The 16,411-nt window shown below is 38.9% G+C and overlaps 1 protein-coding gene across 5 annotated transcripts in view; it reads right to left on the reverse strand.

Moving 5' to 3' along the window:
* The window catches only part of TIAM2 (T cell lymphoma invasion and metastasis 2), a 185,442-nt gene that overhangs the window by 43,991 nt on the left and 125,040 nt on the right, over window positions 1-16,411 (reverse strand). For 2 of the 5 annotated variants that reach the window (XM_026079215.1, XM_026079216.1), the window contains 5 exons: window positions 13,244-13,411; window positions 10,514-10,618; window positions 9,948-10,026; window positions 8,419-8,511; window positions 7,402-7,662 (listed from right to left, as the gene is read on the reverse strand). In XM_026079215.1, the coding sequence (XP_025935000.1) occupies window positions 7,402-7,662; window positions 8,419-8,511; window positions 9,948-10,026; window positions 10,514-10,618; window positions 13,244-13,411 (706 nt within the window). Of the gene's footprint in view, window positions 1-3,329; window positions 3,476-7,401; window positions 7,663-8,418; window positions 8,512-9,947; window positions 10,027-10,513; window positions 10,619-13,243; window positions 13,412-16,411 lie in introns of those variants that run through there. The other 3 variants (XM_026079217.1, XM_026079218.1, XM_026079220.1) reach the window with 3 other exon arrangements.

Genomic DNA, 16,411 nt, shown 5'->3' on the forward strand with positions numbered 1-16,411 from the left:
GTGACATGTTTTTATAGGGTTATTTAACTTGTTAAACTTTTTCCATCCAAGTATCTGCCAGTCAGACAATTGTTCAGGATTTTCAGTTTTGAGCTTAACACTGCATGCTGACTTCTCAAATTGTTATCTGAATATAGTCATTTCTGAAGCACATAGCAAATGCCTTCTTAGATACTGTCTCACTGAAGAACAGTGTTAGCTGTACCTAATGCATCACACTTCTATTCAGAACTATTCCCTTCAAGAGAATACTTCAAGTCACTTGCAATATTTTTACAGTTACACTAGCTATACAAGATGGGGGGGGGGGGTTGGGAAGGGGGGAAAGAGAGCCTCATGAAGTCTCAGGAATGGATGGGTGAGCCTCAGCTACAGCTGTACATCCATTCCTTTCGATTTAGATGATAAAGCAGATCAGAGACAGCAAAACGGAGAAAAGGAAGAATTCCTCTGTTCCTCCCTTTGCTATGGGGGAAAGGAAGGCAGACAGACTGGACAGAGGCCCTGGTATTGGAGATGGGTGACCAGGGTATGGAGAAGGAGAAAAAAAATGGCAGAGCCTGCATTGCGGGGTTAGCACCCTCGAGGGATGTCAGCAAGGGCTGCAGCCGACCACTGCTCTCAGGTCCTTCCAGGCTGGTGTTGGAGGATACGCAGGGGTGTTGTCCACAGTCCCTCTCCCAGTTTCTGCTGCTACTGCGGAACTGCTTACAGGGGACAGGCTTAGTCCCTTCACAGAGGTCATCTGCAACTAGGAAAGCTGGGTAACAAATGGAGCTGGCCCTGCTCCAGGTATCAACTGTACCACCTTAGTAGTGCATTTTCTCCTCCATCTCAGATTTATAAGCGCAAAAGTAATGAAAACAGAAAGGAACAAGGGGAAAAGAAGTTGTTACTTTACAGCAAGAATTTGTGGATAGCTTAGACAGTTTTTACAATTACTCAATCTACATTACCCTTATGAAACACAGAACACCATCTGCTGTTCAGTGTGCTTGAAATTTTGCCAAAGATCCCGTGTGCATGTGGATGTTTCTAACTTTATCATTATTAATAAATCTTGCTGCCTGTACTGTCACTCTACGGGATTTAGTAGGATGGAGAATGTCATGATTTACACCTATGCATTGTCACAGAGCCAGAAAGTGTAACTCCACAGGGTTTAATGGAGTTTACACTAGGAAAAAACAAACTGGCCCACTGACTTCACAGGGACTAAATCATAGCAACATTTAGCAAAACAGAACAGAATGCTCCTTCAGTAGCAATGCACAATGAAGAGCATTTCCATTTTACAGTATAAACAGTCTTCTAATCTGCAGCGTACTCATTTAGCAGGAAGCAAACTGGACAGTTTGTTGAGTGCCAGTAAGAACTCATTAAACCACAACTCTTGGGAAACATTCTGTATTACAAAACATGCAGTAGGCAGCAAGTGCTCCTAAGGATCCAGTTTATGAACAGGCAAATGCTTTCTTCGAATTAACGTCTACACAACCATAGTCCAAGGTATTTTCAAAGGCCAAAACAATTTTTTTCACAGTGACAAAAGAGAGCACAGAACTAGGATGTTTGCACTAACAGCACAAAAATAACTGGAGTGGAAGCCAATGTAACACAGTTATCTTTAAGTGTATATCTCATCTTTGAGTTCACTTTGACAAAAGGCCACATCATATCCTACCATATTTACCAAACAAGAAATAGCTTCCTGCTGAAGTAAATAGGGTAACGAGTGAAAAAAAGAAACCTAACAAAGCTGTTGATCGTCTGATACATAACCAGTCAGGCCACATAGAACACTACACTGCTATGCTAAAATGCTATACTATTTTTCTAGTGCGCTGCCTCACTCCATGCAAAGCTACCAACTATCTATTATTAGAGCCAACAGGCAAGTGACAGCAATGTGTGCACATTGCTAAAACCGATACATCTTCCTCACAGATCAGGGCCCACCTCTAAAATGAATGCAGGTATTCTTATGACTAAGGATGCTAAGAAGCAATACTCGCCTCTGCAGACTTCAGAATAGTTTTATGGGAGACGATAAATCTCTTTGATTCCTTGCATACAGAACCTGACTTTGATTGCTCGCATACATAGGGCAGTGAAGGCCTTACTCTACTGCAAGACGAGGAGAATTTAACATAGGAATACAGCTAGACAAACAAACAGAGCATGATTTGGGAAGGATTGCAAGTAGAGGTTATTTTAGAAATGTTTTCTAGTTTTGTTTATGAAATGCTTTAAATATTAGATTAAAACATGTTTATGAAATGTTTTATGGGTAATTTTTCACAGATTTACAGAAAATCTGGAAAAGGGGTGGCAAACAGCAACAAGCAGAATGGTCAAAGCCAGTGCTTCAGGCACAGCTTACAGCTACCGGAGGCAACAAATTACAATAGCTTCAAGTTCTTGCGGCTTTACCGCTTTCTCTTAAGAGGAGAAACATGGGTCTTTCTGACACAGCTTGGGTTAGGGCAGGGTATGCTCTTGTGTTACACAAAAAGGCACACACAGTGACATGAATAAAGCTGGTCGGCTGCAGAGCCAATCTCCCTTTTTCTCCCTAAATTCATGTACAACTTTCAATGGGATCTGATAGAAGCCAGATAGAACAAAGTTTTCTGGAAAAGCTGTGAGTAGCAATTAAGTCTTCTAGAGGTTTAGAAACCAGCTAGCTGTTTATGTTCATGTAAAACTTATTGCAAATAGTAAGAACCCTGGAACTGAATACAAACCAATTGTTAATATTACTACATTTTTTAAAAGAACTTTAGGCATAGCAAAATTAAACCTGTGGCGAACTGAGGTACTTTGCTTCTGAGCATGTTTACTAAGATTAAAATCAGAAGTGGCTTTTTTCTTGATAAATAAAAGAGCCACTTCTCATGTGAGGGTTCAAACCACAGATCATCTTCCTGAAGCAGTTGCATTTTGCATAAATGTTTCAATTTCAAGTAGACTAGGTGCTGAAGTATCATCGCTCCTCTCCAGCACATCTCATAGCTACTTGTCAGATTGCACGAAGCCTGACTTTCACACTGTGGCTCCAGGCATGTTTTACACAAAGAGAAATAGCTCTATCAGGAGCAACTCAAATAGGCATGTTCCAAGACTACTCTGCTGCCCAGGCATAGGGGTATGCTTCTGAGAGGTGGAAAAGCACAGGGCAAAACCCATAGTCCAAAGCAGTTAGCAAGAGGTGCTCTAAGGAAAGGTCAGCTGAAAAACAGCTTGCTGCCACTGAAAGTAACTTGCCTTTCAGCCACCTCTGCCCCCACAAACCTTCCTGCTCCCAGCTGCAGGCTTCTGCTGCTTACCTGGCTCTGCCCCTTGTCAAACTTCTGCACCAGCCAGTTCAACTCACTGAGTTTGCAGGAAAGTGGGGGGAAAAAACAATCCCCCCCCCAAAAAAAAAAGAAAAGAATTTTCTCTTGAACTAGCGGATTTGATTGTTTCATCAAGGGCTCCAGCAAGCGCTAAGGCCAGTGCAGGGGAGGGACCAGCGCTGCGTGGCCGGACGGCAGGGCTAGCAGAAGAGGAGGAGCAAGCATTCCGCTTTGCGGCAGACTATGAGATTGCCTTCACTGCTTAGGGACCACACCTCTAGAGCGACAGGCAAGATAGATAAATCTTTCACATAAGATCCATGCCCTACACCAAAGATAAGGAGCACAAGGCAGAGTGAAGAAATAATATGCCTTTTTCTCTTCTTCCTCCCTTTTTTTTTTTTTTTTAATAATTCCTTTGCAATTTAGCTCCCCAGCCCTCCCAAATAAAAACTTATCCTCATGGCAACTTGTTTAAACATATCCAGACCACCATCCCCTGCCCCCCCCTTTTTTTTTTAAATTCACTGCAAACTATTTACAAGTTAGGGTTGATTTCAACAGTGTCAGCTAACCAGAGCAACAGCTTTTTTGGCAAACAAAGTGCTTGCTGGAAGAAAAAAAGCCCAACTCTGACAGCAGCTCACATACTATAAATTTCTCTGCAATGGGTTTTCACACCTACTAATGCTTGCTTCTACCTCCTGCCTCAGCACTCTATAGATATATCATTAACACACATGGAGCCGCCCTAAAATTATGGTATGTAATTCTTGTCCCTTCTCTGCTGTTTATTCTTCAAACATCCATACCATCTTAAAATGAGGCATCTTTTTCCTCCACAGTTGTAAGAATTCCACCTCAATTCACTCATTTTTACTAATTCTGTACAAATATTTGTTTAATTTCCTTAGCACTGGAACTCAGAGCAAATTGCTCTGTTAATTGGTTTTCCACATTTATGAGTATATTTTTAAAAGTGTTTCATCTTATTTCTTTTCCAGGATAAGCTTATTACTAGCCAAGTGGCTAAGCAGCAAGCACATAGTCTTGCCATGTGGGAGGTCAAATCATATGACCGCAGCAGCAACGGAGGTCCAACAAACAGCCACAAGGGTATGGCAACCTCTTGGGGAAAATGAATCATTCTTCCAAAAAATTCCCTGGGAGTGATTTTTAGGAGTGGCGGTTAGTGGCTTTGGAGAAAGTCAATCACTTCCCTTCTGTACAGTAAAAGCTGCCAAAATTTGGCACAAGGTGTAATTGGACATTCTTAACAAAGGAGAATATGTGGGAAAAGGCATTCAGAGTTATGCTAAGCAGTTACAAAACTGTAAACAAATGTGGACAAACTATTACCACCCACGTTATATAAAGTCAATGATTTATAGGAAATTCTGTTTTGCTTTTGCCTGAATGTTGCCACTAAGCACCAGACAGGGTATTACTATGTGACCCTCTGAGTGCTGAGAACTTCCATTTCCCAAGAACTTTATTATTTTTAAACTTATTAATCTTCACAGTATTCTGCAAAAGATAAATAGCACTAGTTCATTTTTTAAAAGCAGGGAGATGACAGAAGAAACATTAAGTTTTTTTATTCCCTGTATGTATTCTTGATAAAAATTGTGCTTGACTTTCGAAAATCTCCCCCACTGCAGGAACTAGCTGATTTTCAAAAGCACTGCCTTGGAAGATCAGGTTCAAAATAGACAAACATCAGAAATCATTTTTGAAAACTTTGGTCTTAAAACTGACTCACTCAACTCCATCAAAGGAGGCAGAACAGTGTCAACAACTGGATTAGAATTTAAGTGTCCCTGGCTCCAAATCCCTGCTTGGATTATTAAATACCTTTTCTTCTTATCTAAAATATTAATTCAAGTTCTGAGTAAGTAAAAGGACATAGAGCAGCTAAACCCTCTAAGATTATCTACTAATTCAAAGCAATGCGCTTTCTTCTGTTTTCATTTGAACCTGATCAGGTGATCAGAAACTAAGCATCAGTACTTAGTAATTCTGTAAACATCACGGTCTTTCTCACGAAGCTTAATTTAGAACAATTTGTTCCCTTTTAGAATAAAATATGTCTGCCTTAGCTGCTTTTAAGCAGAAAAGCAAATACACTATGTCCCTCTATCCACTAATGCTCGGAGTATAATACATACTCCAGTAATTTCCTATTATAATGGAATATTTGCACAGGTTGCAAATTTATCCCTGAGGAATGATGAATCTAGTGAATGGACATATGTATTTATTATACTGAATACCCCTGGTAATGCTGGCCTATGATATCAAGCCAAAAAGCTGAATAATGGCCCTGGTATAATTATGTAATTAATTAGCTCTATCATAACTTTTGTTTTATGACACTAACTTTTACATGCCAATAGCCAATTTAATGGCATTTGAAATTGAACTAAAGCCCCTGAGAGAGATGCTACTTACTGTATCACAAATCTTGTATTCAGATTTATTTTAATTTCAAAAGATGACCTAATAAAATTGCTTTATAATTAAATCCATTCTAACAACTTCTCCTGTGTGATTCTTTTATTCCTCCCTTTTTTAATTATGAAAAAAAAATCCAATCAGAAAACACTTGCCACCATAATTATATATAAAAATCAGAGACCCTTTTTTGTACCTCTTCCTGCCCTCCCTTACACAACAGCAAACTCAGGCCAGCTTTCAGCAGAATTTTACTAGCATCCCCCAGAGGTACAAAGAGGAAACTGCACCTTTTCCATTCAAGAAACTCGAATTAAATCTGCTTGTATCTCAGCTGAGAAATATTCAAGGTGGGTAAAGGAAAGAAAGCCAATCCCCAGATATTTTCTATTTCAGATAGGCATTTACAAGTATTTTAATATTACAAGATGTAACGCTTCGAGCGTCAATGGAAAGGATGCAAAGGTTTCTTTCGAGTTCACCAGGCTAGAGCAATTCCAGGGCAGCGGGTCCTCATCTTTTTATTGACAAAACTCACTTGAGGAAACTGACAGAATTTTGCACAAAATCAGTTGAATCATGTTCTTTCTCACCGCTCTGGTGCTTCTCCTCCCTTCTTCCCCTTTCCTCCCGCCCCTGCAACCCCTTCTACCTCCTCCTTATCTCTGGGGCTGCCAGTCTTGCCGTGCATGAGCTTTCCCAACACACCCAAACTACGATGGACAGCTCTAGAGGCCCTCTGGCTCACAGCCCAAGCTAAGAAGTCCAGGTGGACGGGACTGGCTTTACCCACAGCCGTGCCAGCACCTATTTCCAGCTGAGGAGGCATCCCAGGAGCAGGCATCAGCACCTTCCTTGCTGCCGGTAGGCTGCAGGGCAACCCTGTCCTTACCATGCAGGCTTTTGGCACCCTGCCTGCCTGGTGTTCCTCATGTGGAAACTCATCACGATCCCATCCTGACACAGTACACTTAGGATATGTCCTCCGATCCATGCTCAGGACAGGGATATTAGGTTGAGTAAGAGACATGAGAGATGGTAGTAGAAGAATCATAGTGAAAGTTGATTTAATAGAGGTTCTTCTATACAGTGAATGGCTGGATTAAACTGGAAAACCTTAGAGATAGTAACTCTGGGTGGGAGAGAGCTAGATGACTCCTTTCTGAGGTGATGTTGATTATTATATTTAAGATGCCCTAAACGTATGTGGTACTTCACCATATGTGAAGCATGCTAAATGCAGAACCAAACTTCTGCCTCTGAAAGACGCATCATTTCAATCACTGACGCCTGGAAAACGAATTAGTGGAAGTACCTGGCATGACACAACAGTTAAGAGTGCTTGACATTACTGGATGGCGCTGTCAGATGAATTAAAAGAATATAATTTTCGCATACAAATGATCATATTCTGTTCCACTTCTATTTTTTAGAAAAAAATGTAACAACACAAAGATATGAAGTGTAGATGGAACTTAATACAGTTTGAATTTGGATTTCTCTCTGATGCATGAGAAAAATTTTAAACATGCATGAATTTTTAAAAAAGAAAAAAAATAGTGATATTACAAGTGAGCTGAAAGTAACAGAATGAGCATCAACCTCTTACCATTTGCTGTGTTCTTTTTGAAGTTATCCAGAAACTCTTCCAGGAGCTGTGACTGGTTTGGAGGAGGCAACAAACTTTTGGGGTCCCTGGAAATGTCACCATCTGACCATGAAGCACATAATGGTTGCTGAGCTCCATAATGATTAATTCTCAGTGTGAGCATTACACTTCTCTCTGAAAACAATAACTCCATCTGTCTGAGGTCAAGATCAGACACAACCTCTCCATTTATGCTCAAAATTTCATTGCCTACTCGTAACCCTGGAAGCATGTGAAAGGAAAGAAAAAAAAAGAAAAGAATATAAAATGGAAAAGTCACAAACCAAACCTTATGTTGTTCCATTCTTTATTTTTGTTTTTGAATTCAAATAGCCCAATCCTACAATCAGTCCGTTAGATTTGATGGGAGTTTTACATGTGCCATAATTACAGAATTGGATCTCATGCTTACTTTTGTAGGTGTTATACATGATACTGCAATCAAGTTGTTTCTTTCTATAGCTACTAGAGGATGGGGATGGGGGTAATCTTTAGAAAACACTCAGAAACACCTCTCAACACTGAGAGAGGCCAAGTTCATGTTAAAAGATGGCCTATCGGCATATGCCACAATAACTCATATTTTGTTATCCCAGTCTGGGAGGCACAAGGAACTAGTCAAGCAGATCAAATCATTCTTGCAAAACTGGAATACTAACAGATAAAATTTTTATGAGCCTTTGAATAAGTCTAAACAGTGGCAACCACTGTCTTTCAAAAGCACTTGATTGTATTGCTGGGAACAGAATTTGTCCCCAAGGGTGAACAAGAATTCTCATCACTGTGTTAAAAGGATAAGTCAGTTACTCTGTGTAAATTATCTTTTCTAGTACCACATACTTTCCATGGTCTTCAGGAAAGAGAACTATGACTAGTAAAAAACAAGAACCATTTCAGAAAGCAATGTTAAAGCTCCTTCATATTTTGGGAATTAAAAGGGTAATGAAGAACAGTATTACTTACAAATGTGATACATACCTTCCTTGTATGCCAGTCCATCAGGGAGAACATCACTTACAAATATATGGGTGAGATGCTGATTTTCATCTGCTTGAGCTGTGACAGCAAAACCTGATGTAAAAGAGGTTTAAAGGTAGAGCACGATCAAATAAACTTTGAATGAAGTACTTCTCATTTTATTTTGCATACTTAGTAGAGTCTACATAATCAGAGAGTTGATACTTGTTATGAAACCACACCCACAGATTATAGAGAAATTACCACATAAAGTCTTAGTCATTGTACAAACAGTTAAAGACTTTTTAACTCCCAGGAAATGTCATGATGTCCTGTAAAAAGACAACCTATATTTTGAAAAAAATATTTTCTACCTCTGCCCCCTGTGACATTTCAATAACATAGTTCAGTATGATTTCTGTAATGTCTCCACCATATTACGGTTGTCTTAAATATTTCCAAAAACTGGAAACCCGGACTATAAAATAGCAAATCCTTATACAACAGTGAGTGAGATTGTCCAGGAAAAAAGAATTCATACTAACAAACATGCAGATAAAGAACACCACAGATCTACCTTACAAAACTGCATGGAATGCAACTCCTATTTCCCCATTCCTCTTTTTCCCTGCATCTCTTCTACGTGCACAGTTAACACATTTTCCTTTTTTCAACTCTTTCCTTTCTCCCTGTCTATTTGATAAAACCTGTATTCCTTAATGAAGCAAAACTCCCACCAAATAAAGTGTCAGGTTTCAACTGTAATGTATTTATTTGATGCAATCTATAAGGCCTGACCAGTAAAATGGATGAAAAGAAATAAGGCGATGCTTTTCTTTTAATCCCAAAGACATTTCAGTTTAAAGGCCCAATCAAAATGACAAAGTCAATAAACTGCCACTGATTTCAACATGCGTGAAGACAGCCCTAAATCCCCCATTCCGTCCCTCTCTGTCCCTCTCTCTCTCCCCCCGCTCCCCCCCACACACATACACACACACAGAGTACTTTATCTATCCAAATTCATTATCTTTTTTTGGTTTACTGCTCTGCTCATCTTTTTCAGAATGCTGACTAAAAGATTCACGTTTTGCAAGAAATATAATTTTCTTAGGCTTAACCGCCTCCCATGGAAAAAAAAATAAGGCCTGTCAGCATTTGTACCAAAGGACAGTCTGTTGATATTGTGCCAACAGAGCATCCCACTACCAAAAAAAGGGGGCAGTCCTCGGTCATGGCCTGACTGATTGTATTTAGCTTGGCAAGGGACATTTGTCTTCTGAAAAGTCCACATTTATTCAATTATTTTGGCCGTACAGCAGAATTAGAAAGTAGATCTTTCCCAAATGGAGAAATAAAAAATGCATTTGTCAGTGTAAAACAGACAGCCAGTTAAAGTCTTTGTTATATTGGCTCAAGTCCTTCGTAGACTCCATTCTTGAGCTATCGGTGACGGCTCTGCCTGCTCTTAGAGACAGAAAGCTCCTGAAAAGTGAGTAAGGAGAACAATAAAAAGAAAAATCCCTGGGAGCTCTTCTGGTTAAACTTACCAAAATCACTTATGTTTTCAGACTTTGTAAGATGAACGTGATGAACACTTAACGGACAAATTTCAATTTCATCATACACCTGTTAGAAAACAAACAAAAAACCCCAATAACACGATTTGTCAAATTATGAAATTGTAAGCATCAAAACCCAAAGATACAACATGGGAAATAAGCACAGTACTATTATCATCAATAAAGAGCTCAAATTTGATATCCTTACACAAAGAAGATTGCTACTCTGCAAGCATCACTGAAATCAGTGGGACTAAAAGCAGAGTAAGCTAAACATGGAAAATCCAGCCTGGAGTAGAGACTGACACTTCACATTCATACCACAAGTCCCACTTAAATCATCAAACAGTTCTTGAAGAGGGTGCTTGTAGTGCCTAGCACTCTGAATCTCTTCACAGATAGGAACTCAGCCCTCTGTGAATAAGGATGGCAGAATGCAATCCAGGAACAGCTTTGAAACCTTATTTTAGAGCTAAATCACACATATTCATAGGTGATAATTCAGCTGTAGCTACAAACATCAAGGGGCCTTATCTAAAAGGAATCACACTTTCCTGGTCTACTATGTATTCATATGGTTCAGGAGCACAATATTCAGTATTTTCATCAACCAGTCTTCTGAGCTGTAGGCCATAGTGTCTTGGTTCCAGCTGTTTCATCTAAGGAATAAAAGAATGGTTTTTGGAATTCATTATTTAGTTCCAGAATCCCAGATGACAAAGTTACACACACACACACACACACACACACACCCCTTTAGAAATCATGCAAAAGCAGTTTTCAGCAAGTCATTTTCTAACTGTTTTTGTGGCAGAAACAAAACTAGCTGCATTGTTCAAGTGCAACTTCCATTTTCTCTTAGAATCCTCCCAAATCTTTTCATAAACACTATGTCTTGGCTATTAGATTAACATAGCATTGCTATATATTTCCAGCTATATTACAACTCTTTTCTGTCCTTTTAAACTTGTACTCACAATCATCTTTTCTGTGACTATTCCCAATGACTCAGTTCAGCCCAGCAACTTATTCTTCTGATGTAGAAAATGTATATGCATGTATGGGCTGCTAGGTGAGGAGTGGGATGGGAAGCAGATTCCCTAAGGAATAGTTTGCCTTTATTGGACTTTATTGTTATTGTCAGGTTTCATCTATGCTCAGAGAGTTTCACCTACTTTTTCACCACATGGGGTCAAAGTAAAAATCCAGTTTCAACAGGAAGTCAAAGGGAAATGGGAGTACTCCCAAAGGATATTTGTCTGAAAGTGCCGAGCCCCTGATGGGAGTCTCTCTGAAAATCAGGATGCTGGTGAGACTACTGCACAAAATATTTCGCTTTAGCATATTAACAGAGCAACTTTGCTAAAACAGGAAAAAAGACTGCATCCCTTAGGTTATTTAAATTCTTTAACAGATCTCTGCAGCTTACAAAACTTAAATCTACTGAGTAAGTAGTGCTTAGCTGAACATTTTATTATGTGTAATGGTTGTATGTGTATCATATCCTGAACAATTATACTGAAATGCACATTTTTTCTGTATGTGCTACCCAAAAGTCTCAGATGGAGAACAGAAGTGAGAAAAGTATAAACCCCATAAAGCATGAATGAAAAAAAGAACCAACCCTTTGAACTTTATCCTTATACACATAACATTCAAACACATTCTCTTAAAGAAGAAAGATTCCTTACACTCACCAGAGCAGAATGAAAATGTAAGAAGGAAAAGAACCAGGAAAGATGAGCAGAAAGTATTCAGCGTTAGAGTATGCTTATGAAAAGCTTTACACACAGAATAGAAAGAAAAAATAAAACAGAAAAAATGTTTAACAAAAAAATGAAATAACTTAAAACTAAATTTTTAAGTGATACAGACATAAAAAGATTAAAAATAAGCTTTACGATTACAGATATTTTGGAATGATGGAGTGAGAGAGGTAAGGAATTTCCTTTACAACTTAATTTTATGTTTGTAAATTTTATTTCCTCTTTCTATGGTCCTATGTTACCTGAACTACTTCCAAACGTTTCAGCTCTACTCTGCCATCTGGTGGTCAAATACTGTCTCAAAATTCCTTTAGCGTGACAGTCAATTTTTAAAAAGTAAAACTAGGGAATAAACGGCTCCTCCAGCATTCAGCCCATCCGGGAAAGCAATGAGAAACTCATTTCTTCTCAGTGATATTATGTAGATACATTGTGACATGACTAAATCATCATGCTTGTTTTGATTTCTAAACCACAGTTCATTCTAACTTTTTAAAACTAATATCATTTCATAACTTTTATTGTTTACAACATTATCAGGTAGAAATAGCCATTAAATTGGGGCCTTTCCTTCTTTAGAAGCCTCATAACTCATTAACTTCAAGCTAGTTTTATTAACGCACCTGAAATTTCACACTAGTCTAAGCTACAGTTGCATTTTGTACAGAATGAGACTCCTTTTTTTTTCCTCCTTGTTTTCTCCCCTTTACTTGTGAAGTAAACTGTATTTACCACTGGTAAGAAAGTAGGAAGTGAAATTTATTTTTTCCAAAAAGTTTGTTTTTATAATTTTAAAGTGATTTGATTCATGAGGTCAGAGCCAAATTCAATCACTGACATGAGTGAAGACAAAGGCCCCAGATAAGTTGTGATGCTCTAGAAGCGCTGATCTCTCCTCTGTAGTTAAGACTGGTATTTCTACTTTACCTTTAACCACTGATTCAGTTCTGTCACAAGAGCTATAGCAATCCCTCCTCAAATTTACGGCACTGCCTTTCACAGCAGAATGCAAGCTTTGAAATTCAGAAACAGAACTGGAATTTAGCGAATTAGAAGCAAGAAAAGATCCTTTAAGGAACAAACCTATATGACAGTCTTTGTCACAGCAGTCTTAAATATCTCAATGTCAGAGCGTTAACTCAACCGATCACCATTATTCCTCTATGAATAATTTGCACAGAACAATGCAGTTTGTAGGAATGACAACACAGACTGGACACATGCTGAGATTTCCCAGGGACTGATTACCTGGCAGACTGTCACTGCTCTTTAAAGATTCTTTGTGCACTGTCTTGAGCAACACAACTTGACAAGTTTTCCATGACCCTGCTACCTTGGCTACAATACATAAATAATACTGCTGAAGGAAACAGAGCAAACACTCAGAATGTGCCTTAACACAGGGACAGGGAGACACTGGTATTATGTTGTCACTCTTTAGGTGTCCTCAAATATATTATATTCCTTTCATATTCCACATCTATTAACAATGCGCAGTCATGCCTGAAAACTGAATACCTTGCATGCCAAAGATAAAACATCTTCCACTCTGTGTTCTGGCTTGAGGGTTAATGCCACTCCTTGGCCATCACAAAAATGAACACAGGTTTGTGTTTCCCAAGCACTCTCCTTCTGGATGCTCTCTGGCACTGAGCAGTAAACATTCAAGAATTCATCAATTTGCTGCTGAAAATAAAGGAGAAATTTAAAACTTTTGAGGATGTTGCAAAAAAAAAACCCCAAACACAGTAAGTAGAATTATATTAGCAGTTTAAAGTGGATATGAACCACCATATTTTTAGACATGGTACTATGTATTTTCTCATGGCAAGAAAGGGACTAAGTTCTGTTACCTGTTCTCATTCACCATCACTGACTTGCAGTACCGATCTTCTTGAAAATGGATTATATTTCCACTGCATTTCCATTATGGGCTTTCAAGTCTTTATCTCATATTACTTGTTGATTTAACTCTAAGTGAAAATACATAGCTGCTATATCTCAGTGGGTAAAAATTCTTAAGAAGAACCAACTTCTACAATTTTTATCTAATTAACAAATACAAAAAAACAAAGATTGCTAAAATTTTGGCAGAAAATGATAATATAGTAAACTTCCAGCAGAGAGCACTGTAGAGCAAGGCTTGCAACATCAAAATAAAGGACCACAACACAAATAAAGTGTTCCTATTCTATTTACAGTTTAAGATCATAGTGTTTCATAGGTAAAGTATTTGCTTGTTTAGCATTTTGGTTTGCATTCACAGTCATTCAAAAGCCACTCAGCTTGATCTAATACAACATCCATCCCAAATAAAATCCTTGTTATTTTCTCACGCTTCATTTTTACACTTTCTTCTGTAAAGCACTTTAGGCTAGACGTTTCAAAGGAAGCCACACAAGAAGAAGAAAATCACTGAGACCTGTTCTGCACTTGGAGTTTCACCTATATATTTGGGTCTGCCTGTACAGCACCTCACTGCTGCCATCAAGTCATTTAAGTTTACACACAGTCTCCATGAATTCCCTTTACAGTCAATGGAAAGGGACAACAACCTATTAAAGCAGCAGAACTATGACTCATGACACATCTTAGGCTGAATTGTGGCTATCTCTGTTTGTTGTTTTTTTGTTTGTTGAGGGGGGTTGCATACACATACGCTGCAATTCTTCCTCCTGACTCTGCAGGGACACAAGCCCAATGGTGTACTGCAATTAAAAGCTCCAATAAAATCACTAAACGGCAACTGCTTCCTCCCTTGCTGCAGGCAGCAAAGTTATTGACAACAATCTACCAGTAGCAACAAAGTGACCAATATTATTTCTGTTTTCCAAATAACAACTGTGGCTGTAAAAATGATATAGTAAGCAGTCCTATTCAAGTAATTACCAAACAATGCAGCAATTCAGGTTGCAGCCAAACCAGACTATGGCACTGTAATAATTTTATGCAAGAGTAACAGTGGTTTTGTTAGAAATATAATAATCAGCTAATGGCATTCAAGAATCATGTACCTATTGCTCAACTATCCATTGTAACTAGCTCGGAAATGATATATTAATCAGCGCTGGCCCATGGAAATCCCACTAATATACAGCCACGACTATACAGGAATCATGTTATGCTACTGCAATTCAGGGAGTGTTGAAATTTACACCAGGTGAAGTTTCACCTCACCGGTTGCTGTTCCAGTCTGCTCATAAAACTGCTGTTGTTTAAGAAGATAATTCCAGCAGAGCTGTGGTCCTCTCAGAAAGCACTAAATCAAGTGTCTGGGAATAAATGATGACCTCTTTTCCACAATGTAAATGACAGATATGAAAAAGGGCAAGGCACACACACTGCCAGAGTTAAGCAGCAATGAGTCAAACTTAATTCTCAGTTGGCTTCTTTCAGGGAAAACTGAAGCTATGTTGCCTGAGCTAGGAAGATCCTCCCAGCAATTCAGAGGTTTGTAATTACCAAAATGGTTTATTATAATGCAGTAGTAGCTCTTCAAGTCTGTCCAATAGAAATAAATCTCATTACTACCACAGACAGAAAAAAAAAAATCTGTAGAGGATGAAGGTGATGAAAAATAGGCTTAAGGTCACCTTCTTCCTCCCCAAAGCTTTTAAGCACAAGATAGATAGTTCTTCAACCAAGCTAATATGTTTTCATTTTTTTGTTGTGTACACTGGTGCTCAAGCATAAGTTTTGAGATAAACTCATCTCTCTCTTATTAAACAAAAATATGTTCCTTAACGGTAGTCAAGATACTGGTGCTTCATTCCACATTTTCCATCTCAGAAAATCTGACATGAAAAGATACTTATTTTCCTGTTATGCTTGCAGTGACTAATACTACAATAGTTCATTCATTCATTGCCACATAAAGTTATAACAACCCATCCAATTTTCCAGCAATACGTGCCAGGATTTGCAGACTCTCACACGTTGTGCCACAGTGTTGCTGAAGGACCAATAAGTTACTTCTTAATTTCCCCCACTCTTTGCCTGTTTTTGTCATCGTTTTCATGGAAAATACAGCCTCCTGGAAGACTTCACTACTTGTAATTCACTGTGCTCCTCAGGTAGCATTTTATAAAAGTTTTGATCCTGTTTTTGCTTTTTATTCGAAATCAGCCACTGAAACTGGGTTGATTCCAAAGTAACGGTTTTCAGAGTTATGATGAATCACTTCTGAGTTGTTGTATGACTCATCAAAATGTCAGGATCTTTAAAATGCCCACGCTATAGTTAATTGCCATTAAAAAATGGCTAGAAATAAGGTTGAGATCCAGAGCTCCACTTCAGTACCTAAACAAGTTTTTTAGTCTCGAAAAGCAACCTTGCTAAACTTTGTAAGTATCTGGAATCCAGGTGACCCCAGCCTCGCCCCAAAATTGCAGCAGCATTGCCCTCGCACCAGTGCCCTCTACCCAGAGGGTGGAAGCTCCCAGCCACTGCCCAAATTCAGGTGTTTTTATCCAGTAACTACGGATAACGCATAAACCCTGTTGAGAGAAGTGGGTCAAGAAGCCAGAGCTTCTCCCTTCTCAGACTTAGCATCAAAGGAAACAGATCACAGAATCACAGAATCACAGAATCACTGAGGTTGGAAGGGACCTCTGGAGATCATCTAGTCCAACCCCCCTGCTCAAGCAGGGTCACCTAGAGCACGCTGCACAGGATTGCATCCAGGTG

Source organism: Apteryx rowi, unplaced genomic scaffold, assembly GCF_003343035.1.
Source record: "Apteryx rowi isolate R43461 unplaced genomic scaffold, aptRow1 scaffold_495, whole genome shotgun sequence".
NCBI classification, from domain to species: Eukaryota; Metazoa; Chordata; class Aves; order Apterygiformes; family Apterygidae; genus Apteryx; species Apteryx rowi.